At 37.2% G+C, this 27,972-nt stretch overlaps 1 protein-coding gene across 5 annotated transcripts; it reads left to right on the forward strand.

Moving 5' to 3' along the window:
• Positions 1 to 348: 348 nt before the first annotated feature.
• Positions 349 to 27,961, forward strand: CDK7 (cyclin dependent kinase 7). Of its 5 annotated transcripts, none has more exons than XM_069492042.1 (12): positions 349 to 416; positions 894 to 953; positions 5,964 to 5,997; positions 7,160 to 7,225; positions 8,382 to 8,450; positions 10,442 to 10,552; positions 12,000 to 12,118; positions 14,997 to 15,096; positions 21,747 to 21,833; positions 24,409 to 24,558; positions 27,096 to 27,243; positions 27,637 to 27,961. In XM_069492042.1, the coding sequence occupies exons 5-12, from the start codon at positions 8,433 to 8,435 to the stop codon at positions 27,663 to 27,665; spliced, it is 762 nt and encodes a 253-aa protein (XP_069348143.1). In that variant the 5' UTR covers positions 349 to 416; positions 894 to 953; positions 5,964 to 5,997; positions 7,160 to 7,225; positions 8,382 to 8,432; the 3' UTR covers positions 27,666 to 27,961. The 5 variants fall into 5 exon arrangements, with proteins under 5 accessions (XP_069348143.1, XP_069348140.1, XP_069348144.1 ...); XM_069492039.1 differs by having other exon boundaries at positions 395 to 550; positions 7,160 to 7,227; XM_069492043.1 differs by lacking the exon at positions 5,964 to 5,997 and having other exon boundaries at positions 395 to 550.
• The last annotated feature ends 11 nt before the right edge of the window (positions 27,962 to 27,972 follow it).

Genomic DNA, 27,972 nt, shown 5'->3' on the forward strand with positions numbered 1-27,972 from the left:
AGCTCCTAAGGACTTGGTACCCAAGACCGCGGGCTTTGTGTCCATAGCAACCATAGCGACAGGGCGCTCTTTTGCAAAAACCAGAAAGCGAGATCAGGTACAAGGCCAAGCCTTTCACACTCATACACACCTACCACATTCCGAACTCAAAACACCATATCCGAACGCTGACCCCTCCCAGGTAGTGTAGAAAATATCCAAGTTAAAACGATAACAGGGTGACACAGCCGCCACCGAAAAGACTCCACTTCCGGTACCAACAGGCACCACGTGATAGGTTGGGTACTCCAGCAGCTTCCGTTTGGCTGGCTCCGCCCCGGCCCCACTGACCAGCATCCACGCCCATTCCGGAAATGGGGCGGGGCTACTAAAGCGCCGGAGCCTAGTGAACGGAAGTGGCTGTTGGAGACTTTAAGGTGGCTTTAAATTTCTGCTGGCCGGGGAGCGCACCCTTTTTGACTGGAGTCGGGCTTAGCGGCGCTGGATGGCTTTGGACGTGAAGTCTCGGGCAAAGCGTTATGAGAAACTGGACTTCCTCGGGGAGGGACAGGTGAGGTCTGTCGGGATTGGGAGGCCCCGGAGCGGAGGGCACCTCGCCGCCTCAGCCTTTGCAGGTTTTCTTGAGGAGGCCAGAGGACTAGCCTGGCTGCTCGTTCTGGTTGGGACAGGCTGCCCAGACGCACCTGCTGCCCCTCTTCTTTACATCCTGGACGTGAACTCCTGAGCGGCCCTCTCCTTTGTGAAGAATAGGCTGAAGTAGGACGTGGACTGCCCCACGAAGTTTCAAGCCGCTCAAGAACCCTGGGTTCTTTGGTTCCCAAAATGTAAAAACGCAAAAAGGCAAACATCAAAAAACTCCTACAAATTTATGTTATTCCTATTTTTCTTTCTAGTTTGCCACGGTTTACAAGGCCAGAGATAAAAACACCAACCAAATCGTCGCCATTAAGAAAGTGAGTTACCGTTTATGTTTTCTTCAGCTTTTCTTGAAGATATCTGTACTGTGAATTGATAGCCATTTTACTGCTCTTGACCAGGCTCAGATGAGAAGTTACTCGTGTCATTTTCAAAGACAAAAGGATTAAGTTCCATTTGAACCAGTTTTTTGTTCCATTAATTTAAATTGAAATGAAGAGGAAACCATGTTATTTTGACTGCATACATTCGGATGTTGGCTAAGGGGGCAAGTACTGCCCATCTATTCAGTCCTCAGAACTATTTGGTATCATGATCTTTCCAGATCGCTGTTTTCTGCCTCACCTGCATCCACTCTGTGTGCCATCTGTATTTTTTATGTACAGGTGTACCATGAAAGGCTTTCACTAGCATTAACAACACTGATGTGGTGCATTTTAAGTAGCATGTTATATGCATTCAGAAGACTTCAGAATGCATATAATTCAGACATTCGAAGACTTGCCTAGTTAGCTAACTTTCACTTGGCACCTACAGTTTTTCATTTAACCATCCAAACAGCCTGTGAAGTAGGTAAAGCTAACCCCGTTTTACACTTCAGGTACCTGAGGATATAAGAGATTAGGTGATTTGGCAAAATCACACAGCTAGTAATTACTGAAGCTAAGACGTTTTTCCACGTAGCCCATGCTGTTCTCCAACTCCTGGGCTCAAATGATCCTCCTGAGAAGGTGGGACAATAGGCACAGGCCATCGCACCCAGCTCAAAAGCTAGGATTTAGATCTAGGTGCCCTGATCTTTCTTTTGGTCTTTTTGCTACTTTGAATCTGTTTCTTCTTCAAAAACACTTACTCCTTTGAAGGAGTCATCAGACTTATATTCATTCCTCTTCCCCATTTTTGTCATCTTGCAGCCCCCCATTCACTTAATACCTGGCTCTCTCTCTTCCTCTCCTCAATTATTCCTGCCACCATTATCTTTTTTTTTTCCCCTCAAGTCCTTGTTTTACAGCTTACATTATATGATCTGCCACTATAGCTGCTCCCTTATAAAACCCTTAACTCTCCTGACCCTTTTATTACCTTTTTAGTTCTCCTCTCGTTCACCATATCATACCCACACTGACCTTTCTGTTTCTTGGACACCTTAAATTCATTATAGTCCCAGGATCATTGCGTTTCCTCTGCCTTCTGATTATTTTCCCTCTAGAACTTGGTATGGCTGATTTATTCTGGTTTATTCAGGTTTCACTCAAATGTCTCTTCATAGAGGCCTTCTCTGTTCATTCTAGCCAAAACAGATGTGCTTCCTTCCTTCCCTATTTTGTCATATTTCTCTATATAGCATTTATAAAGGTCCAAAATCCGGTTATATGTGAGTACATTGTCTGTTTAATTCCATTCACATACCCAGCACTGTGGACTATGGCTAGCAGATGCGTAGGGACTCATTAAAGATGTATTGAGCTTCACATCACAACTTGATAAGAGAAATTTAAAAAAATTTTAAAAATGTATTGACTTGACTGACTGGTATAATCTCTTCATATTGGAATATTGATGAAAGTCCTAGTGGGTTTTTTTGTTTGGTTGGTTGGTTGTTTTAAAGAGACAAGATCTCACTCTGTCACCCAAACTGGAGTACAGTGACTCAGTCATCACTCATTGTAACCTTGAATTCCTGGGCTCAAGCAATCCTTCTGCGTCAGCCTCCCAAGTAGCTCAGACTACAGGTACATGCAACAACAGGCCTAGCTAATTTTAAAATTTTTAGTAGAAACACGGGTCTTGCTGTGTTTCCCAGGCTGGTCTCGAACCCCTGGCCTGAAGTGATCCTCCTGCCTCTGTCTCTCAAAGTGCTGGGATCACAGGTGTGAGCCACTTCTCCAGCCCCGTCATTTGTTTTTAACATAAAATTAGGATTTAGAATCCATCCTATTTCTCTGTGATAGACTTTTCTCCCTTAAAGGTGACTTACAGTGGAATCTTTTACATTTAGTTTTTATTTTATTCAAATAGTACATTTTTATAGTTTTAAAAGGCAATTAATCGGCCCAGGCTTTTAACATGCTTAACTCCTCTCTACTACTGGTTTTCACTCCTCAAAACAACCAGTGTCAACTCCTTTCACCGTTTTCTCTGGTATTTACCTCCATTTCTTTAAGTAATGTGTTTATGTCATTATTTCTTGAGGTGTCCGCCCCCCCCACCCCCCCATTTCAGACATAATCTATACTTCCTACTGCGAACATTGAGGATTTGGTGCCTGGACCTTCCCCGTCCAACACTCGTAATTTTTACTTCCATTCATTTGCTAATGTGTGTTTAATTTTACAGAAAGGGAATCATTAAGCTACTCTGTATGTACTCTTTCACCTATTGTATCTTGGACTTTGTAAATATCATTTATCTGCCTCATCCTTATTAAAAGATTGTATTCAATTTGTGTCCCAATTTAAATAATCCCCCATTGATGGTCTTTTGGATCATTTCTCATTTTTCAGTATTTGTCTCACATATATGTATCTCAAAACAATATATAGTGTTGCAATCTTTTAAGCTACGTATGTATACGGTATATATATGTATAGAATGTATATGCTTCTGCAACTTGTTTCTCTGAATCAACATTGTTTCTGAAATCCTCCATAATGATACATGTAGTTCTTGTTTATTCATGCTCATTGATGATTAGATTCTATTATATGACTACCCTGAAATTTTCTATCCAAATTCTTGTTGATAGACATTTAGGCTTTTTAAAAATATTGTCCTCTAATACAATCCTATGGATAGTCTTCTGTGAGTTGTTTTGTATGCATGTTTGAGTTTCTCTAGAGAATGTATCTATAATTGAGACCAATTATGTATTTTTGCCTCAGATTATGACAACCATCAACTTTACCAGATACTACGGTCTAACTGCTTTCCAAAATGGTTGGATGAGTTTACTGGCCCACCACATTCTCAATAGCAATTGTATTGTTAGACTTTGAAACATTTGTCAATTAGATAGATTGAAAATGGCATGTGGTTGTTTCAGTTAACTTTAATTACTAGTGAGGTTGATCATCTTTTTGTAGACTTACTGGCTGCTTAGATTTTTCTCCTATCTGTTTTTCTGCTGGGTAGCTTACATTTTTTTCTTCCTGTTGATTTGTTGAAGTTCTTTATATATTCTGGATATTGACCCTTTGTCAGAAATATACATTGCAGATATCATCTCCCAGTGTTTGGCTAGGCTTTTTGTTTATTTATGGTATCTTTTGAGGCACTGAAAGTCAAATTTTAATATGGTTGAATTTGTTAATTTTTTCCCTTTATATGTTTCCTTTTTCTGTGCTTTCCTATTTCCAGGTAATAAAGATATATCCTATATTTTCTTCTAAAAGTTAAATAGTATTGATTTTAACATGTAGGTCTTTATTCCATCTGTAATTAATTTTTTCCTGCGTTGTAAGATATGAGGATCCAATATTTTTTCCCTAGCTGTCCCAATAGACTACTGTAGACTACCATTGGTAGTCTGTCCTTTTCTCAATGAGTTGTAATGCCAAATTCCCCATGTACTTGTAATGCCAAGTTCCTATACTTGGGTCCATTTCTGAGCACACGATCTATTCCAGTAGTTGGTTTTTTTTTTTTCCATCCTTGCTGAAATACTATAGCATCTCTAATTACTATTGCTTTATAATAAGTCTTAATCTGTTAACAAAGTCCCACATGTCTTGTTTTTATTCTTCAGAATTGTCTTGGCTACTCTAAGCCAGTTGAGAAATTTGAAACAGGAACATTTGAATAGGCATTAGGTGCTATTGTGGCATTATTGTTAATTTTGTTAGGTGTGAAAATAGCATTATGGTTAGGTAAAAATGTCCATGTTTTAGAGATGCCTACTTAAGTATATAGGGATGAAATGACATGAAGTCTGAGATTTAAAATATTTTAGTGAACTAAAGAGACAGGATGAATGAATGAAATAAGCATGGCAAAATGTTGGTCATCATTGAATCTGGGTGATAAAGTAGAGGGCTTCATGAGATTACTCTACTTTTTATTATGTTTGGAAAATGTAAGAGTTTAAACATTCTCTATTCTTAGCTCCTTCCTTTTCCATATAAATTTTAGAATCAGTTTGTCCATGTCAATGAAAAAAATGCTGTTGAGCTTTAAATTTAGTTGCACTGAATTTAAAGAGAATTGATAAGTATGATACTGAGTCTTCCTGTCTATGAACATGATAATGTGTTTATTTTGGTTTCTTGCTATTAAGCATGTTTTGATAAGTTTTATAGTTATCTTGGAGAGCTTTATTCCTAAGTGTCTTACTTTTTGGTGCTGTATTAAGTGGCCTACTTTTAAATAAAAAGTTTTGTTTTAGTGTATAGGTGGAAGATTTTTTTTAATGTAAAATAGCTGTGCTTTTCCAGGAGTAATCTTTTCTTGATTACTGACAGTTCTTATGTAAAGTAGTAAGAGAATGTTCTTTAACCAGATAATTCATTTCATGTAAGACTAAACCTGTTAATGTAATTTTTTATGTTTAGTCACAGTAACAATAGTTTAACCATTTTCCACATGTATCATAATTTGTAATTTTGCTCTTTGGAAAAGTGTACCTTAGAGCACATTATCGGAGATGCTACCAACTATCCAACGTGTTATTTTCTGCTTATATGCCACATCTTTCCTTCCAAGTAAGCAAAATTGAAGTGTTTTTCTTTTTTTAATTATCCAGTATACCCTCAGTATTTTGGTGCACATTTAATTAACCTTGAAAAGATAGAAGAGACTTTTTTTTTTAATTCTGTTATTTGAATGTGTAGTTCAAAAACTTAAGGGACAAGAGTAGGTGCTTGATTCTCTTGTCTATTGTTAATTTGCCTTTCTGGCTCATGATTCCTGCTCCATTTTCACCTAATAGTAGGTACATATGAGTTGCTACATGTTTGTTTTTTTGATCAGCTAAATCTTTGTTTATATATTATACATTGAGTTTAAATAATTTAACACATTTTTAATATGTTTGGGTTTTTTCCCTTTACCAGATCAAACTTGGACACAGATCAGAAGCTAAAGATGGTATGTATTTCATGTAATCTGACAGATCAGGATTTATTCTCACTGAGGAAAAGAGCAAAGTATTAATAAGAGTTAGCAATGGTTCTGGATAGAGTTACTGCAGGATAGAGAAAGGATATTTGGTGATTTCCACCAATTGGGTGTTTAGAGGAACGTTCCCAATCCGCTAAGTAAACTGAAGGCAGCAAGGTTATTAGTGGCTTATCTTACTGTCTTCATTGCTGTTTTAGTTGCTACAGGCCATTGCTTTTTCTATTTCTGAACTTCTAATTACTTTGAAAATTCAGGATACATTTTCATGGAAGTATACAAAGCTCACTATGGAATAGATAGGTGGGAAGAAGTTTTCTTTATGCCTTTCTCCAAATCCTTATTTGTTAATAGCCTTACTATTTAGTCATCACAAAGTCACTCTTTTTTTTTTTTTCTTTGAGACAGAGTTTCACTCTGTTGCCCTGGCTAGAGTGCTGTGATGTCATCGTAGCTGAATGCAACCTCAAACTCCTGGGCTCAAGTGATCCTCTGGCCTCAGCCTCCCAAGTAGCTGGGACTACAGGCACACACCACCATGTGCAGCTAATTTTTCTGTTTTTAGTAAAGATGGGGGTCTGGCTCTTGCTCAGGCTGGTCTTAAACTCCTGAGCTCAAATGATACACCTGCCTCGGCCTCCCGGAGTGCTAGGATTGCAGGCGTGAGCCACCGTGCCAAACCACAAAATCACTCTTATTAAAAAACCCTTCATCTGTGTAAGTGCCAGTACCATATCTCATTTTAGAGTTCTGTCCTTTGTATTGGAAAAGGTACTGTCTTATCACTAGTTTACTTTCAGCACAAAGAATCTGCCCCTAATATTTATAGGGGAAGAGAAAGGAAGATAATTACTTATCACTTATAAGCTACATACTTATGTATGTTTTTAATCCTGTAGTATTCGGATCTGATGTGCTACAGATAAAGTGAATACTTTCTTCACCATTTTTCATAGTCTGTGTTAAGCTATTTAAAAAATAAAGCAGTATAAAAGAACAACAGATTTGTCCCCCAAAATTGCCAAAATAGCCCTTATATGTCTGTGGAATAACTAACCTTTCCTAAAAAAGAAAATTATAAGAAGATTTGAGATTTCAGAATTACTCACTTTTTGCTTGTCTTTTTATATAGGTATAAATAGAACAGCCTTAAGAGAAATAAAATTATTACAGGAGCTAAGTCATCCAAATATAATTGGTGTGAGTATGATCTAAATTGTTTTCTGGGATTTGGGACCCTGTCTTTTCTGAATGTAGATGTTGATTGTGAAGGCTCAGCAAGATGAGTTGTTCTAGGTGATGCTTGCAAAAGAAGCTTAAAAGTTTATCAGCCTGAAATGTACTTTCTTTTTTCTGTTTTTATTTTAATTTTATTTTTAGAGAGAGAGAGAGTATTGCTCTGTTACCCGGGCTGGAGTGTAGTAGAGCAATCATAGCTCACTGTAACCTCAAACTTCTGAGCTCAGGTGATCCTTCTGCCTCCGCCTCCCAAGTAGCTGGAACTATAGGCATTCCACCACTCCTGGCTAATGTTTTAATTTTTTTGTAGAGACAGGGTCTCACTATGTTGCTCAGGCTGGTGTCGAACTGGATTCATTAATCCTCCTGTCTTGGCCTCCCAAAGTACTGGAATTATAGGTGTGAGCTTCCGCACCTGGTCCCAAAATGTTTTCTATCTTTATTGTTCCTATAGATAATGTCTTTAAAACTATACAGCCAATGGAATAAATCAAATATGGATATATGGGCTCATTTTGTCAGGAATTATTTTGAAGCCTGGAGGGCCCTAGCATACAATGGCTAAGAGTGACAGCCTACATTCAAAACCCTTCCTGTGTGAGACCTTGAGCGTGTTTCCTCACAACTCTGCCATAGTCCCTACCTCGCAGGATTGTTGTGAGACTAGCTAATTGAATACATGTAAAGTATCTGGAATAGTGCCTGCCATAGAAAATGTACTCATTCATTGAATGGTAGCTGCTGCTACTTAGAGGATTTTCTTAGGCATTGTACTTGGGTTTTTTTTTTTTTTAACTGGAGACTGGGGTGAAGTTTTCATTAATTTATTTCATTTCGCCCTTTCCCCTCATTAATTTATTTCTTAATTATAATGCCAAAAATTTGGGGGGAGAGGTCAAGTAGTGATTTTTTTTTTAAGTAAAGTTTAATGTTTTTTGTGCTTCAAAATACTAATTCCTTTAGTACTGTCCAAAAAAAACCAAATGTCAAATTTAATAAAATTATTTAAGCTTTACAGGGAATTACCAATAGTTTAAATGCTTGTTTAAATTTACTAGAGTTAACTCAGTTGGTATGATACCACATTTTAACTTTTAAAAAAATTTACTTTGCAGCTCCTTGATGCTTTTGGACATAAATCTAATATTAGCCTTGTCTTTGATTTTATGGAAACTGATCTAGAGGTAAGATTAAGATTCCTAGAAAATTTTTTTCTCCCAGTTTATCAAAGGAGAATCTAAATGTTTTTCTACTTAAGATACTGATACTCCAAAAAATTCTTAATTTTGTTGATATCTGGATGTACTCTGAAGTCAAAAGGATCTCTGAGTTCTTTACTTTTAATTATTTAGCTATATTCCCAGTGTTAAACATTAATACAAAGATTTGGATTTCATTGGCATTTCTGTCTACCCGGTTCCTATGGCTTATTGACGCTATTTTTAGAGAAATGAGCATTAAGCCTCGTGGAATTTAGGTCCTATTTCTATATTATCACAGAGTAATATCATCCCTTTGAAAGCCAGATTTCTTTTTTAAAAATAAAAGATCTCATGCTTTCCATTAATATTAATTGACTCTCAAAAAATTGGCAGTTCAAGGTGTGGAACAATTAGAATTCTCACACACTACTTGTGATGAAAATGCAAAATGGTAGTCACCTTGGAAACAGATTGGTGATTTCGTATACAATTAAATACACACCAACCAAATTAAAAAAAAAAAGATTTCGTATAGAACGTTATCAAAAGTGAAAGGAACACACTACATGCACAAACTGGTGGTGTGATTCAGTCCAAAGCTTATTATGATAAGTCCTTCCAGCATCAGTACCACTAATCAGTAATGTTGTGATCTGGCAATACTCACTGCTAGGTATTAATCCAAAAGAAACAAAAACATATGCCAGCATACCAACCAATTGGTACATAGGTGTTTATGTTTATTCATAATCGTCAGAAGGAAACACCCAAATGTCCTTCATGTAGTAAATGTATAAACAAACTGTGGTACATCTATACAATGGAATACTACTCAGAAATAAAAAGGAACAAACTACTGATAAATGCAACAATATTAGTGACTCTCAAATGTATTATACTAAGTGAAAAAAGCCAGGCTCAAAAGACTATATATTGTATGATTCCATTCATAAGATATTCCAATCATTCTGCCAGGAGGCTGGGCCCCTAACCCATTTAAAGTTTGAGCATAGGTTGAGATCGTTTCGGCCCCAAGACCTCTAACCATTCTGCCAGCGATACGATATTCTGGAATAGGCAGAACTAAAGAACAGAGATCAGTGGTTGCCAGGGGTAAAGGGAAGAATTGAGCATAGAGGGGCTTCAGAATTTTGGCAGGTTATAGAACTCTGTCTTGATTATGGTGGTGGTTACATGACTGGATGTGTTTGTCAAAACTCATGGAACTGTACACTAAAAAGGGTACATTTTCCCTTAAATCTGATTTTTGAAAAAACAAAATGGGAATTTTTAGTTCATATAGCTGATAAGTCTAGAAATAAACTTACTTTAGGCACAGCTCACAAGTGCTGCCATCAGAACTCAATCTTATACTTTAACTCAGCTCTGTTTTTTTTGTTGCCTTCATTCATGGGTGCAATTTCTCAATATGGTAGTCCAGGCACATCTAGGCTTATGTGTTTTCAGTTTAATAATCTCTGAGGTAAAAAAAAAAAAAAGTGCTTTGATCCCTTTGATTTTAGCACAAGTATTTGGCTTGGTTGATTGACTTGTCTTGTATCATGTCTCCATCCCTGAACCAGTCACCTGGCCAGGAGACTGCAGTGTGGTAATGGCCACACCTGGGTCATGTGCCTACCTCTGGAGGCCTCAAGTAGGGTCAGTCCTATTTTAACCATGTGGACTGAGCTGGGAAGAAGTGGTTTCCCAAAGGAATACTGAATTCTATCGTTAGAAGAGGCAAGCAAAAATAAGTGATGAATTTCATGTCAAAGCAGTAGGAGACAAAGCACTGCTTTTCAAACCAGAGATGCTCTCCCTAACTACCTAACTCTGGAAATTCTGACAGTACTTCCTAAGGAGAGTTAGGTAACCTCTCTTGAGAGGCTAATTTTAGGTCTACAAATTGTTTTATATGGTAGAATTCATTGGAATAATAAAGTATATTTGTGTATTGTATACCTGCTTTATAGGTTATAATAAAGGATAATAGTCTTGTGTTGACACCATCACACATCAAAGCCTACATGTTGATGACTCTTCAAGGGCTAGAATATTTACATCAACATTGGATCCTCCATAGGGTAAGGTTTTTAATATTGCTTCTTTAGCCAAATTTCATGTAGCCAGTTTAGTATAATGGTCTGGATATGTAAATTGTTGAACAAAATAAAGATACAGCTAGACTATTTTATCCCACCTTCCTATATGTGTTCCCTTCAGTTCCAGCAGGTGGTGCTGTGAGGACTCCAAATTATCATGTGAACTGTAGAACTGAAGGAGATCCAATCCTTCATTTTTTTTTTTCATAGATGAAGAGCTAAGTTACTAAGTAACCTGACCAAGGTTATATTTTTTTTCAAGGTCAGCAGCTGATAACCAACAGAGTTTTATAATCTAGTTCTTTTGGCTTTACATTCAGTATTCTTTGTGCTATACTGTTGTTACAGGAAAAAAATACAGTGAGAGTCTTGGATTAACGTATACAATGCCAAAATACCTTTAGAAAAATAATGTTTCTAGGCCGGGCGCGGTGGCTCACGCCTGTAATCCTAGCACTCTGGGAGGCCGAGGTGGGCGGATCGTTTGAGCTCAGGAGTTCGAGACCAGCCTGAGCAAGAGCGAGACCCCATCTCTACCAAAAATAGAAAGAAATTATATGGACAGCTAAAAATATATATAGAAAAAAAAAGTTAGCCGGGCATGGTGGTGCATGCCTGTAGTCCCAGCTACTCGGGAGGCTGAGGCAGGAGGATCGCTTGAGCCGAGGAGTCTGAGGTTGCTGTGAGCTAAGCTGACGCCACGGCACTCACTCTAGCCTGGGCAACAAAGTGAGACTCTGTCTCAAAAAAAAAAAAAAAAAAAAAGAAAAAAAAAAAAGAAAAATAATGTTTCTAGTAGCTCTAAAATTCTATGAAGTCATTAAATAAAATTTATGAAATAGATCATTTTTAGGAATATTCAGCTGTTGGAAGAAGGCTGATAATTTAGCTAGGTAGATGTTCTTAGGTGCTGTATTTAGATAAATAGCTAAATATATTATTTGTAACGTAATTATCATATCTTAAATTTGGAATCCCTTCTAGGTTATTGCTGATGTCTTTTTAGCATAGATTTTGAAGGATATCTTCCTTATCCTTTTTAAATGCATAATATTTTTATTTACTAATATTTATATATATTATTGTCATTAAATTAATTTTGGCAACCATTTATTGGGTGCTTACTATGAGCCGGTCATTACACTAGACTCTACAGAAAATACTGGATTGAATCCTCATGGCAACCTTACGAAGTAGGGTAAATGGAGGCTCAATGAAATTAAATACCTTACCCAAATTCTCACTATATAATATAAGAAATCTTATTTTGCTTTTATGGGATTTTATATCAGTGGAAAAAAACTGATGTTTAAATTTTGGGTGTTGGTGTTACTCTGTTTTTGCTAAGTTTAAAGTTAAGCCAACTAACTGTAGCACTATGGTGTTCCCCACCTTGCTTATTTATTTGTTTAAAACTTTCCTCATATAGGATCTGAAACCAAACAACTTGTTGCTAGATGAAAATGGAGTTCTAAAACTGGCAGATTTTGGCTTGGCCAAATCATTTGGCAGCCCCAATAGAGCTTATACACATCAGGTTGTAACCAGGTAAGAATTCCTTAAGTAACTGAAAGCTTATGTTGTGTAGGTTATTGATCACAAATGAGCATCAATTGGCTTCTTGGCAGAGTTCAGGAATCATTGTTGGTATCTTCTTAAAAAATACAGCCCTTTTGGCTGGGCGTGGTGGCTCACGCCTGTAATCCTAGCAATCTGGGAGGCTGAAGCGAATGGATCGTTTGAGCTCAGGAGCTCAAGACCAGCCTGAGCAAGATCAAGACACCATCTCTACTAAAAATAGAAAGAAATTAACTGGACAACTAAAAAGGTATACAGAAAAAATTAGCCGGGCATGGTGGCGCATGCCTATAGTCACAGCTACTCGGGAGGCTGAGACAGGAAGATTGCTTGAGCCCAGGAGTTTGAGGTTGCTGTGAGCTAGGCTGACACCACGGCACTGTAGCCTGGGCAACAGAATGAGACTGTCTCAAAAAAATAAAAAAATACAGCCCTTTTTATTTTATGTATATTTTACCACAATGAAAAAAAAACAGCCCTTTTCCAGAGTTGAAGTAACTCAGTCTTCAGACGTTTACCTAGTAACTTTGAGGAGTAATTTAAATTTTCACCTTTTACTTCAATAAGCTGGAACATCAGTGGCTATTCTTTTACCTGATCACCTGATTTATTGGACTCATGTTTATTATATTGGTCATTCTGATTCTGTGTCCTTCTTTGTGAGTGAAAATTCTCTAAACAAAGCAGTGTCTTGGTATTTGAGTTTTTCATATTATTATTAGTAATTATATTTTCTGTTTATACTTTTGGCGTATAAAAACAGAAAATCACATTAAATAGATAAGGACAATAGATATTATATTTCTTGTCAAGATGGCATTTATTAATTTCCAAAACTCTTTTACGGTTCTGTGAACATTTTTCCAGATTCTCTATTTTAAATTATTTTATTACCTTCTTCCAAATAGATCTCATTAAGTGTCAGTTACCTAGCTATAAGTAGAAGTAGGGGATTTAAGTAATTATTCATGTGATTGCTGGAATAATTAAGCCCATCATTCAGGAACTCTTAAAAACAGGGACTCTTATACAAGAGCATTGTTAAGTGGTGCTTTCTCATGTACCAGTTTCTCGTATTAGGTTATTAAGTATAGAATGTCCAATATCCTTAAGTGCAAAGTTTGACAGTTGTTATCTCTGACATTTCACTTTGACACTTCTTGGTTGGTTTTTGTTGTTGTTATTGTTGTTGTTTTAATCATGAAGATACGTCCTCAGTCTTTCAAACTCACATTTTGGCGTGTGATTATCTTTCAAATTGTTTTTAGAGCAATTTTTGTGAAACCATGGATAAGTCAAAAATTTGTGTTATTTTTCAATGAGTTCCATCATGGAACCAGTGTAGCACAGACAGCTTGAAATATCAATGAAGTGTTTGGGAAGGATGTGGCTAATGAATCCACAGTACGTTGATGGTTTGAGAAGTTCCATTCTGGTGATTTTAATCTTGAAAATGAGCCATGTGGGCAACCTGAGACCAAGGTGGATAATGATGGGCTGCAAGCTGTAGTGGAAGCAAGTCCATCTCAACCTATGGGTGAATCAGCAGCAAGGCTTGACATTACTGTTCCAACAATATTGTACCTTGTGAAACAAATGGGCAAGGTAAAGAAGCTGGAAAGATGGGTACTGCGTGAATTAAATGAGTGTCAGAAGAGAAATTATCTCGAAGTTGCCTTTCTTTGCTGTCACGACATAAAGGCGAATGGTTTCTACACTGTATTGTTTGAAAAATGGAGTCTTTTTGACAATCACAAGCATTGGGCACAGTGGCTGGATAAATATGAAGTGCCAAAACACAATCCAAGACCGAATATTAATCAGAAAAAGCTAATGCTGTCTGTTTGGTGGTCCAGTGCTGGTATTAGCCACTACAGCTTCATGAAGCCTGGTCAATTACAGCAGATGTCTACTGTGACTAGTTGGACAAAATGATGAGGATGCTTGCGATTAAGCAGCCGAAATTGGTCAATAGACATAGGCCAATTCTCTTGCAAGACCACATGTAACAAAAAACAACGCTGCTCAAACTACAGAAGCTGGATTGGACACTCTTTGTCATCCACCGGATTCGCCAGACCTTGTACCAACTGACTACCACTTCTTCCAGGCTTTGGACCACTTCTTGCGAGGAGAAATATTCAATTCCCAACAAGCTGTGGAAAATGCCATTCACAATTTCATCGCCACTTGCTTTTCAGGCTTCATAATCACTGGCATAAGCAAAAGATGGCAAAACTGTGTCAACAGTTTAGGCACATACTTTGATTAATTGTACTGCTTCTTGTTTGAGATATAATAAACTTTTGATATGAAATTGGACATTTCATGTTTAATGACGTAATATTTTTTTTTCTCTATAAATCAAATGCTGCTAATAAGTCAAATTAGGATAAGGACTCAGAATTGACAATGTGATTAGCAGAGTGGACCTCAGTGATAAGCTTGACAAGAGTAGTTTGGTGGCGTGGTAGGCCTGCTTGAAAAGGGTTTAAGAGAGAATGAAAGAAGAGGAATTGGAGACAGTGAGAATAGATAATTCTTTGAACTAACCAGAGAATGAGGAAGTAGCTGTTGAGGGAGGTGGGATCTAGGGAACTTTAAGGCTGGAGAAATAATAGTATGTTTGTACATTGATGGAAAAAGTCTATTAGAAAACAAAAGACTGATGATGTAGGAGAAAGAGGAAAGAATTGCAGGAGCATTATCCTTAGAAGTAGGCAAAAGAATATGGTATCTAGTGCTTAAGGTGAGGGATTAGCTTTAAAAAACATATATGATAGTTCATTTCTAACAAAAACTTTAATAATTCCATTCTAAAATGACACTGTTTCTTTTTGTTCTTCAGGTGGTATCGGGCCCCTGAGTTACTATTTGGAGCTAGAATGTATGGTGTGGGTGTAGACATGTGGGCTGTTGGCTGTATATTAGCGGAGTTGCTTCTAAGGGTAAGTCTAAACTAATGTCCACACTTCAATACAGTTACTTTCTTTTTTTTCCTTTTTTAATTTTATTTATTTATTTTTTGAGACAGAGTCTTGCTCTGTCACCCAGGCTAGAGTGCCATGGCGTCTGCCTAGCTTACAGCAACCTCAGACTCCTGGGCTTAAGTGATCCTCCTGCATCAGACTTCCGAGTAGCTGGGACTACAGGCATGTGCCAACACATCCAGTTAATTTTTCTATTGTTAGTAGAAATGGGGGTCTCACTTTTGCTCAAGCTGGCCTCGAACCCCTGGGCTTAAGCTGTCCTCCTGCCTTGGCCTCCCAGAGTGCTAGGATTACAGTCATGAGCCACCATGCCCAGCCAGTTATTCTCATAATTTGTGTAAGAATTATCTTTCTGTCACTGTCCTTATAACAAAAATAACCTATAAATAGATCAATTTAAAAAAAAGCTTCCAGCCAGGCACAATGGCTGGTGCCTGTAATCCTAACACTTTGGAAAATCATGGTGGGAGGATTGTTTGAGGTCGGGAGTTCAAGACCAGCCTGAGCAACATAGCCAGACCTTGTCTCTACAAAAAATAGAAAAATTAGCCAGGCATGGTGGCATGCACCTGTAGTCTGAGCTGCTTGGGAGGCAGAGGCAGGAGAATCACTTGAGCCCAGGAGTTTGAGGTTGCAGTGAGCTATGATCATGCCATTGCCCTCATACCCAGGCAACAAAGTGAGGCCCTGTCCCCAAAATATAATCTTTAAAATAAAAAATGAAAGCTGCCCCCAAATGCAACACTTTTAATTAATGCTAATGTAAAATGAGAAAACCTCCCATTTAGGACAATAAGGATTTAACTATAGATAGTTATACTTCAGAACATAGAAATTAACTTGTAATATGGCAGTATCTCTATAGTAACTAAATGTGTTAGGATGAAATTTTGTCATCCTGGTAGGTTTTTTTGTTTGGGGCTGTTTTTACTTTAGGGGGATACATAATACCAACCACCTCAGCTGCTACTCTATATAACTTTAATCCTTGTGTCAGACCCTCAAACAGAGCAGACATAGTGTTACTATAGCATTTCTCTGACCGAGACCATCTGATAGTAAAACATCCCCTCCCTACCCTCACGGGAGAGAAAGGTGCTGACTTGGAAACTTCTTTTTAGCTATCCAATTTAGATCTCCAGAAAGACTAGCCTTCCCTTGTGAATGATGAAGGTAAAGGAATATTGAGGAATCCTTCCAATGCTGGGAGTTTTTTCTCCCCACCTCCCAGTTCCTGTTCTCCCTGTCCTCAAGCCTTATGTGTTTAAAGAAATACAAACCCAAGATTGAATAGCTTTTTTATTTCCTTGAACACAGAAAATAACTTCTGCATACCAAAGAGAAAAGTTACACTCAACTAAAGATTTTTAAGAATGTAATTTTTGCCAGCGACAGTGGCACACACCTGTAGTCCCAGCAACGAAAGAGGCTGAGTCAGGAGGATTGCTTGAAGCCATCTGGGCAACAAAGCAAGACCCTGTCTCTCTCTCTCTCTCTCTTTTGAGATTGAGTCTTGCTCTGTTGCCCTGGCTAGAGTGCAGTGGCGTCATCCTAGCTCACTGCAACCTCAAACTCCTGGGCTCAGGTGATCCTCCTGCCTTAGCTTCCAGAGTAGCCGAGCTGGGACCACAGGCACATGCCACCAAGCCAGGCTAATTTTCCTGTTTTTTATAGAGACAGAGTCTTGCTCTTTATCAGGCTGGTCTCGAACTCCTGACCTTAAGCAATTCTCCCGCCTCAGCCTCCCAAACTACTAAGATTACAGGTGTAAGCCACTGTGTCCGGCCACAACCCTGTCTCTTTTTTAAAAAAGAATGTAAATTCTGTTTATCATTTTGAGATACATATACCCTATGAGTACCTGCAGAAGAAACCCACACATGAAAACTTGAAGATGATATGGTAATCCCAGTGCTAAAAATGGGTTCTGTGAATCAGCTGATATGATAGCTCTGCTACTCACAAGAACAGAGAGTATACCAGTAATTCACACTGAAAATCTGTCAACCTCCCAAATTCATTCATGGCCAAGAAAAAAACCAGACTTCCATAACCCCTAATATTATGACTGATCGCTTCATTGAGAAAGTAAGTGAAGAGGGTAGACAGGTTAGAGATTGTGGACCTGGTCAAAATCATAGTTGGAATCTTATTAGCTACTGGTATTGTTCCTGGAATCATCAGTAAGGTTATGAGGAAAATGACAGGCAGACCCTAATTAGCTAAAGAATCATGCTGTTGTGTCATACTTTTTGTCCTACAAAATTTTTTAAGGAAAGGTTTTCTATTTCAAACTGTCTCTGCACCCAATTAAAAAGGTGGTTTATGGAAATGTTGTCCAAATGAATGGTTAGCTAGGGATCACCGGATAGTTACTAAGGATCTTCAGATATTTGATGAAAGCTTCGAACATGAAATACAAACTGAAACAAACTAAAAAGGAACTTGGAAAAAACAGAAACAACTGGAACAGAAGAAAATTCTCCACCACCCCTGTCCAAATTGTCAGAGACTTAAGAGATTATATTATATATTACATCTATAAAACAAGCACACAATGTTGTTTTTTGTTTTGTTTTGTTTTGTTTTTTGAAGGAACAAAGAATGAGAGATACTTGAAATTTTAAAAATAAGAGATCGGTAAAGGCAAACAAAGACAGTGAAAGGATTTGAAAAGTAAGCTGGAGAACTCTTTCATTAAGTAAAATCAAAAGATAAAGAGGTGGGTGGGCATGGTGGTGCATCCTTATAGTCCCAGCTACTTGGGAGGCTTGAGGTGGAAGGATAACTTGAGCCCCAGGAGTTTGAGACCAGCCTGGGCAACATGGTAAGACCTTGTCTTAAAAAAAAAAAAAAAAAAAAAAAAACATGGACTATAGTAGAGGAAAGATAAGAAAATTAGCAGATCGATTCAGGATTGATCCTAGAGTGCATCAAGAGAGAATAAAGAAAATGGAGAGTGGGAAATCTTGAGAAAATAGCCCAGCATTAACAGATGTTACTGTTTAGATTGAAAGTGACATAAAGAGTACAACTATTATGTATCTTTAAGAATTAAAAAACTTTTTTAAAAAGTACCATAAGAGCCCTACATAAATGAAAAAAGACTCATGCCAAGGTGCACCATTGTGAAATTTCAGAGTACCAAGGAGTAAGGAAAACATTTTATTTCCACAGAGAGGAAAAATAGCTTACACAGAAAAGAAAATAAAGGATTAGGGAAAAGAATGACATCATCCTTCTCAGCAGCAGCATTGGAATCTGGGAGACTTCACATTGTGAGGGAAAATGTTTCTTCAACCTAGAATTCTATGTTTATTCATATTTTCAATTAGCTGTGAGAATAAATACAATTATACAAAAAGTTTATATCCAATTCCTTTCCTAGGAAGTAACTGGAAAATTGCTCTTTTAAGGCATAAGAGTACACCAAGAAAAAGACAGGATCCAGGGAACATGAGAGTCAATAGAGGAAAGAGATGACTAAAATTCCATATTTAATAGTGAAGGAAAGTTCTGAGAAAACAGGTATGCATCAGGCCTAAAGGTTTCCCAGTACAGACTGGAGCAAGTGGGATGAAGGCTTCAGCCCCTATGGGTGGCTTCCAGAAAAAACAAAAAGGAACTGATGGATTATGATAGATTTGATCATATGGAAATTGATATTGATAACTGGAATCTCAGCCTTTGTACAAAGTTGCCGGGGGTGGGGTGGAGAAGAATTAGAAGAGGAGGGCTAGGAAATCATTACCTCTAGGAAACCCAAGTTGTATAATCTTAATACAGGAAGGGAAACTAATGTGAAGATGGCTCTACACTGACCAAAAATTACATAGTTATAAATGGGGGGAGGTGATGGGTCAAAGGACCAATTTTTATCATAAGTCTATGGTACTATTCAGTGTCTTAATAAGGTTCGTGTATTAATCTAATACAAACAAAACCTTAAAAACACAAGGCTTTGGCCGGGCGAGGTGGCTCACGCCTGTAATCCTAGCACTCTGGGAGGCCGAGGTGGGTGGATCGCTCAAGGTCAGGAGTTCGAGACCAGCCTGAGCAATGAGCGAGACCTCGTCTCTACTAAAAATAGAAAGAAATTATCTGGCCAACTAAAATATATATAGAAAAAAAAAAAAATTAGCCGGGCATGGTGGCGCATGCCTGTAGTCCCAGCTACTCGGGAGGCTGAGGCAGTAGGATTGCTTAAGCCCAGGCGTTTGAGGTTGCTGTGAGCTAGGCTGACGCCACGGCACTCACTCTAGCCTGGGCAACAAAGCGACACTCTGTCTCAAAAAAAAAAAAAAAAAAAAAAAAACACAAGGCTTAAGTTCAAGTTCTAAAGCAACTCTTCCTTTGGGGAAAAAAAGTTTATTCATAGGGATATCTTCAAACAATGACAAAGCAGAGAGAGTAGTAAAATGTGCCTTTATTTACCCAAAAACCAGCTTCCATAGTTTTTAACACATGGCAAATTTTACCAGTACCTTCCCACACTAAATTTTTTGCCACAAATCCCAAACATCATATAATTGTGTTAATATGTTACTTCAGTATTTTTCTCTAAAGGATAACAGTTCTTTATCATAGTCATAATACCATTGTCACCTGAAAAAAATTATTTCTTAATAACATCAAGTCTATATTCACATTTCCCCAGTTTTTCTCATAAATGTCCTTTATAGTTACTTGGGTTGTTCAATTTGGGATCTAAAATCCACATGCTAGATAGCTCATTTTAATTTAAATTTTTTACATGTCCATCCTTAAAATCTGATTAAATTGCAAGCTCGTCCATAATTTGCATTGGTGGTCTACAAAGTGAGGATACTGGTATCCTACAAAAGTAAGATAATCCTTTGGGGTATAAGAAGAAAATGTGAACATGTCCAAAAATAGCTGTAATGTTATTTAATACCCTTTTAGTTTCTATTTTTTTGAGTACATTTAATATGTATAATAGTATAGTGTTATATAATCCCTAATAAATAGGGATTATACTAAATCCATTCAGAAAATAAAAACATTAATTTGACCACCAAAGTTTAATACAGTATAAAGAATTAATAACTATACCAGGAGATAATGAATATAGAAATAGCAGATATAAGGATCAGCCACCACTACTGCTAAGGCCAAGACTGATCACCTGGAGAAGAAGGACCCCCAGGGATGAGATCTAGACCTTGTTGAAGAGGGCAGTTGTGGTTCACTGGATGGCACAGAAGTCACTGTGGAACTTTGCTGGTGGAACTTGCTAGAAACCTACTTTCTGGAATATGGCAATTTGTGCTCTAAGGTGCTAAGGAAAGCTGTTGCAGAACAGATGTCTCCCTGGAAGTCCTCTGCTGGCCTCACTGCTGGAGCAGCACTGTGGAAACTGCCTCTTCTGCAGGTGCTACAGAAGTCTGGTAACTAGAGAACGTGTGGGTACTGCAGGAGTCAGCTAAGCAAGACAACTGGAACCAGGAAGCAAAACCTTTTCCTTGTAATGTCTCTCCAGCATCTTCTGTTGACAAAATTTCAGTGCCTGTTGGCAAAGGAAGAATATTTAAAGGGCCCAGATCCATTTTCACAGAGAAAGCAAAAAGGCTGAATTTGGAACTGAAAAGAAGTAAATTGATAATTGGCACTGGGGTGGTTTTCTTTTCTTTGGTTGTTGGTAGTGCACAATAATAAAAATGTTGGAAACTTGGTACTTAATCTCATGTTTTCTCAGTGAATCTGTAAACTTTTCAAGGCCCTTTAACAGTGTTGGAGGCCACAGTTATTCACTGAGAATATATTCCATATATTTACACAGATGTCTGAGAATGAATTGGAAAATAATACCTGTGCATAGCAGGGATTTTGATCATTTCTTAGCAGCTCAAAAGTTTTAAACTTGTAATTATTTATCCTTTTAAAGTTTGCTGGTACACTTCTTAAGAAATTGCTTAAATAAGATTGGTGTGTTGGCTGGTCCAAGTGCAGTGGCGTTTACAACTAATTGATCACAACCAGTTACAGATTCCTTTGTTCTTTCTCCACTCCCACTGCTTCGCTTCACTAGCCTTAATAAAAAATAAAAAAAGACTGGTATGTTTTCTTCCTCCCAGCCTTTGCACTTGTCCTTTTGCTAAAAGTTTTCTTCTTCTATGTTAGACTCTTCCTCAGGCTAACTCCTATTTGTCCTTCACCTTTCACACCACTTCCTCTAGGAAGCTTTTCCTGACCTGTCTAGAGCGGGTTAGGTGCTGTTCCAGTGTGAACTAGGATTCTGTGCTCTTACTTAACACACTGTATTGTAAATGCCTATTTACATATATCAACAATGTTCACCACCTCCACCCAGGAGAGGCAAGGAATGCTTTATACCCTTGTTTTAATGTCTAGGGCCTAGCACAGTGCCTGTTATATGGTAAGTGTTTATTAAAAATTTGGAGTAAATAAAATGGGTAATGAAGATGTTGTTTACTTGGTTAGCAATGGCATGATCTAATGCCACATCAACTACATTTTATACTAAAATTTTAATATTAGAGCTTTTAGTTCTTTTAATTAAATGTACGGTATTTGTATAACAAGTATCAAAAACCACCTTTAAAAGGCTGCCTCTCAATTTCTTTCAGGTTCCTTTTTTGCCAGGAGATTCTGATCTCGATCAGCTAACAAGAATATTTGAAACTTTGGGCACACCAACTGAGGAACAATGGCCTGTAAGCCTTCATGCATTTTCTTTGGAATTTAGTTAGGATTCTGTGAAGTTATTTAATTGTCATATTCTTTATATAGTGCTGTCATATGAATCTTCAAGAAATTTTATTATCATAATAGTAATATATACTCATTACAAAATTTTATTTTATTTTCAGTCTTTTGTGCTGACTTTAAGCAAAATTTTAAATGATAAAATATATAAAGTAAAACATTAAAATTGTGACATACCATCCAACCTCTTATATACATGTAGCCCTTCCCTCACCCCAATAATCTCCAACCCAGAAGTAACCACTGTTTATAGTTTCATGTAAAGCTCTGTTATAAGTGTACACACACAATGCATTTTCTTTTCTTTTCTTTTCTTTTTTGAGACAGAGTCTCACTCTGTCACCCTGAGTAGAGTGCAGTGGCACCATCATAGCCCACTGCAACCTCAAACTCCTGGGCTTAAGTGATCTTCCTGCCTCAGCCTCCCAAGTAGCTGGACTATAGGTGCATGCTACCATACCCAGCTCGTTTTTTCTATTTTTGGTAGAGACCGGGTCTTGCTCTTGCTCAGGCTGGTCTCAAACTCCTGACCTCAAGCAGTCCTTCCCCCTTGGCCTCCCAGATTGCTAGGATTACAGGTGCAAGCCACCGCACCCAGCCCATTTTCTTTCTTCCATTCTTTAACAAAAATGGTATCACACCATTTTTTTTTTTGTAACCAACTTACTCGTTTTACTTAATATAGATCACTGACTTTTTTTCCTTTTTAACACGTGTGTGATACTCCATTTTATAGGTATTTCATATTAGTTTATCAATGTCTTTTTGATGGATTTAGGTATATTTATAGTATTTTCACTAACAGGATGTTTCAGAATTATGATTATTTTACTCCATTACATTGTCTCCAAAAAAGAAATTTTAAATCTGTGGTAAAGTTGTAGCAACTTAATTGCTAAATTTTACATATTACAGTTCAGTAATATATTCTTACTTATTCATGCTTACAATAAAATTGTAGAGCCTTTGATTTTACTTCATATAATAGCCTCATCCTCTAAAGAATAAATATTAGAAAAGGGAAATTTTAATCAGGTTCTTTACCTTCTGATTAAAACTATAATGAAATTATCTGTAGCTAAAATTAATGTTCAAGGAATTTCTTTTCTGCTATTATTACTTTAACTTCCTAATTGGAAGTTTGCTGTATGTTCTAATTGTAAAACATGCCCTAATAGCTATCATTTATTAAGCACTTAACTATGTGCTTTTCATAAGTTACATTTAATAGAGAACTGAGGCTTAGTAAGATTAATTTACCTGGGGCCACACAATAGGTAACAGATCTAGGACTACAGTTTGGGTCTGTCTGACTCCAGAGCTCATGTTTATAATGCACTTTTCCCTTTAACATGATTTTCTAAATTGTAATTGCTTACTGATGCTTCCCTTAAGATTTTTTAAAAATTAAACTTCTTGTTTTGAGATTACTGTAGATTGACATGCAGTTGTGAGAAATAAAACAGAGATATTCCCCCAATGGTAACATCTTGCAAAACTAGTACATCATCACACTAGGATGTTACAGTCAAGACACAGAATATCACCAAAGAATCCCTCATGGTGTTCTTTTATGCCCACCTACCCTCTACTTTTTTATGTATGTATGTATGTAGGTAGGTAGTATTTATTTATTTTTAGACTACCTTCACCTCACCCCTCCCTCCTACCCTCTTCTTAATCCCTGATCTGTTCTCCATCTCTGTAAATATTATGTAATGGAATGTATATATTCCACTGAATATATATATTCAATAGAATTGAGTGGGTTTTTTTTCTTTTTTTATTTGGAGCTAAGGTCTCACTCTGTTGCCCAGGCTAAAGTGCATGGGGGTCATCATAGTTCAAACTCCAGGCTCAAGTGATCCTCCTGGCTCAGCCTCCTGAGTAGCTGGGACTACAGGCACATACCAGTACGCCTGGCTAATTTGTAGAGACAGGGTCTCCCCTGTCTCAGGTTGCTCAGGCTGTTTTTTTGTTTTTGTTTCTTTTAGAGACAGGGTCTTACTCTCACCCAGGCTGAGGTGCAATGGCACAATCATAGCTCACTGCAGCCCTGAACTCCTGAGCTCAAGTGATCCTGCTGTCTCAGCCTCACCCTCCTCAGTAGCTGAGACTACAGGCACATGTCACTACATTCAGCTAATTTTTTAATTTTTATTTTTTTATGGAGACGGGGTCTCACTATGTTATTCAGGCTGGTCTCGAACTCCTCGCCTTAAGGAATCCTCCCACCTCAGCCTCCCAAAGCGCTGGAATTATAGGCATGAGCCACCATGCCCAACCTATGTTTTTAATTTGGATGTCCACATATTCATTGCTGTTATGTAGAATTATAATTGATTTTTTTAATATTTATCTTAAATCTTTCAGCCTTGCCTTACTACTTCTGGGAGTTTCTTAAATAGATTTCTTGGGGTTTTCTGTGTAGACTTAATGTTACCTGCAAATAATAGTTTTCTTTCATTTGAGAGCTATGTGCCTTTCAATCCTTAAATCTGAATTATAAAAATATTTTGACAGGACATGTGCAGTCTTCCAGATTATGTGACATTTAAGAGTTTCCCTGGAATCCCATTGCAACACATCTTCATTGCAGCAGGAGACGACTTGCTAGATCTCATACAAGGCTTATTCTTATTCAATCCGTGTACTCGAATTACAGCCACACAGGTATTTTAACATATCTTCTTAATGTTAGTAAATATAAGGATAATTTTGGCTGTAGCACTGATAAAATAAAAATAGAATTTTATAAAACTATCTAACAATATTCTTTAGATGCTAGGAAGATGTGGTTTTGTTTGCTTTTAGGAATAACACACTTTGTATCTCTTCCCCAAGCTACCAACACTATTAAATTATATGCACACACAACTATAGGAGAGTTACACTTGCCTAGGAACATATAAATACATACCTATTTCATATAATTCTCTTTTAAGCAGTTTCCCTAAAGAGGAAAAAAAAAAAACCAAGCTTTTTATTTATTAAAAAACTGGCATATTTCAGTTGAACTCTTTTTTTGTTTATTTGACACAGTCTCTCTCTCTGTTGCCCAGGCTGGAGCACAGTGGCATGATCATAGCTCGATACAGCCTCGAATTCCTGGGCTCAAGCAATCCTCCCACCTCATTCCAAGTAGCTGGAACTACAGGTGTATGCCACCATGCCTGACTAGTTTTTTTTAGAATTTTCATAGAGATGAGGTCTTGCCCAGGCTAGTCTCAAATTCCTGGCCTCAAGTGATCCTCCTGCCTCGGCCTCCCGAAGTGCTAGGATTACAGGCATGAACCACCACACCCGGACTCAGTTAAACTCTTACATATTAATTTAAATCTTTGTGGCAAGCCTAATGCTGAAAGTGATTTGTTTGGTTTATTATTTCTTTTCCTCCCATTATATGTAATCCATGCTGGTCATCGTCACATTCAGAAAAGTGGTAATGGGGAGAAAATGATATAGTTGGGTACAATTATACATTTACAAGAAATTGAGATATTCTAAGTAAAACAAAAACTGAAACTGACAGTTGTTTAAGGAAGTAATAATTAAACTCAAGAAAAATTTGGAAGACCAAAAATATCTGCTGTAATAAAAGAAGGGAGAAATATAATCCAACACAAAAATGTTAAGACCTATAGATATGATTTAAAAAGACAACACTTTGCAGACATCTGTATAAAAGATGGAATGGGATATTTTCTTGGATCTCTGTGTAACCCAGAATTAGCTTAATTTACTTGTGGAACTGCTATGATTTGGAAGTAATACTTTAGATATGCAACTGTTGAAGGAATCTCTAAATCATTACTGCAAATACTAATAATGTTGGAGGGGAAATGCTTGAAAAGTTTGCATGGACTTCTTTTTCTTCCTAAAAGGATTATCCTAAAGGAAGTACCTCAAATCGTGGCTTTTGGACATTACTATGCTACTAATATAAATAGATAAGTATAGCTTGAAAAACTTGTCATTTAGATGAAATTATTTTTATTGGAATTGTGAGCCCGAGTCAAGAAAATATAGAACATTGGACTGGTAGTTAATAGAAATAACCTTGGGTAAGTCCTTCCAAGTAAAATGTCTATTCATTTGCAGTGGATTATTGAATTGAATTCTATTCGTGCCAACCTATGGTATCTTTTTAAAAGCCTTATTTTTAAGAATATTTACATGATTTTGAATTTGAATATATACAGATATTGTGAGCAAGTTTCTCTCATTGCACTTTAAACTATAAAGCTCAATGTGTAGGCTGGGCGCGGTGGCTCACGCCTGTAATCCTAGCACTCTGGGAGGCCGAGGGGGGTGGATCGTTTGAGCTCAGGAGTTCGAGACCAGCCTGAGCAAGAGCGAGACCCCCATCTCTACTAAAAATAGAAAGAAAGAAATCGGACAACTAAAAATATGTAGAAAAAATTAGCTGGGCATGGTGGCGCATGCCTGTAGTCCCAGCTACTTGGGAGGCTGACATAGGAGGATGGCTTGAGCCCAGGAGTTTGAGGTTGCTGTGAGCCATGCTGACACCACAGCACTCTAGCCTGGGCCACAGAGTAAGACTCTGTCTCAAAAAAAAAAAAAGCTCAATGTGTAGAGAACTGAAATGTACAATATCTTACAAAGAATAGTTAGTACTAGTTGAGCATCCATAATCCAAAAATCTGAAATCCAAAATGCCTCAAAGTCTGAAACCTTTTGAGTGCCGATGTGACACCCCAAGTGGAAAAGTCCACAGATAAGGACTTAACACAAACTTTGTTTCATGCAGAAGATTAAAAATATTGTATAAAATTACCTTCAGGCTATGTGTGTAAGGTATATATAAAACATAAACGAATTTCCTGTTTTGATTTGGGTCCCATCCCCAAGATACATCATTATATATATGCAAATGTTTCAAAATCTAAAATACTTCGGGTCCCAAGCATTTTGGATAAAAGATACTCAATCTATATAGGCTATTTAATTGTGGGAAAATTATAAGGGGCTCTCTTTTTCTTACAGTAATGGAATTATCAGCCAACCTTAGGATCCTGGGTGTTTATACTAATTTGCATGTCCAAATATTTGATATTAATTTTGTTTTGTTTTGGAAATGGAGCTGCTCACATAGTATTTTTAATGCTCCCAGCAACTTTGGAAGTTAGGTTATCCTTCACACATTTCAGATACTCACTTAAAAACCTTTCTTTGGTATCTTTTAAAAGGCATTGAAAACTAAGTATTTCAGTAATCGGCCAGGGCCAACACCTGGATGTCAACTGCCAAGACCAAATTGTCCCGTCGAAACCTTAAAGGAGCAGTCACATCCAGCTATGGCAACAAAACGGAAAAGAACAGAGGCCTTGGAACAAGGTAAAATTCCCATTTTTACAAGAAATGAAACAAATTCAGAAAACTGCAAATAGCTCATGTATAGTGACTGAAGGGCAGCTAAGAAATGTAGCTTGTGGACTATTTTTATAAATTTAAATTGTATAAAATAGAATATGCTGTTTTAGCTGTATTTGCTTTCATTGAGATTACTTCAGGCACATTTAAGTATACATCAGAGTTATGAGAACCATTGATGTGTACCTTCTTCCCTTCATAAATTTCTTCTGTACCTTGTATGCTTAGTGTTTAAGTACTATTGGAAAAATCTTAGTGAAATAATATAGTTGGGATGCAGTGACTGGTTAAAAATTGCTGTAAGAATGTGCACATTATTAAATGTGAACAACCTTTTTATTTTTTTTTGCTTCCTAGGAGGATTGCCCAAGAAGCTAATTTTTTAGTAAAAAAGAACACTGGAAAATATTTTACTACTGAAGGAAATAGTACAAAAGGCAAATAATGGAAAAATAATAAACATTAAGTAAATGCTGTAGAAGGAATTTGTAAATATTCTACACATGTAAAATATGTAAAACTGTGGGTTATTTTTATTAAATGTATTTTAAAATAAAATTTAATTCTGATTTTTCTGATTAGAGTACAAAAAGGAGATAAGTTCAATTCTTTTGAAATGTAGAATTGAAAATGCATTAGTGAAACTCTATTAAAAATAATTATTAGTTATTTTGAAGATCTGGTGAATATAGC

This window comes from Eulemur rufifrons, chromosome 17, assembly GCF_041146395.1.
Source record: "Eulemur rufifrons isolate Redbay chromosome 17, OSU_ERuf_1, whole genome shotgun sequence".
Taxonomy (NCBI): Eukaryota; Metazoa; Chordata; class Mammalia; order Primates; family Lemuridae; genus Eulemur; species Eulemur rufifrons.

Coding starts and splice junctions, on each gene's coding strand:
- CDK7 (XM_069492039.1), top strand. CDS start 485: ATGGCTTTGGACGTGAAGTCTCGGGCAAAGCGTTATGAGAAACTGGAC. Junction 551..893: donor ACTTCCTCGGGGAGGGACAG/GTGAGGTCTGTC, acceptor TTTTCTTTCTAG/TTTGCCACGGTTTACAAGGC. Junction 21,834..24,408: donor CAACTGAGGAACAATGGCCT/GTAAGCCTTCAT, acceptor ATATTTTGACAG/GACATGTGCAGTCTTCCAGA.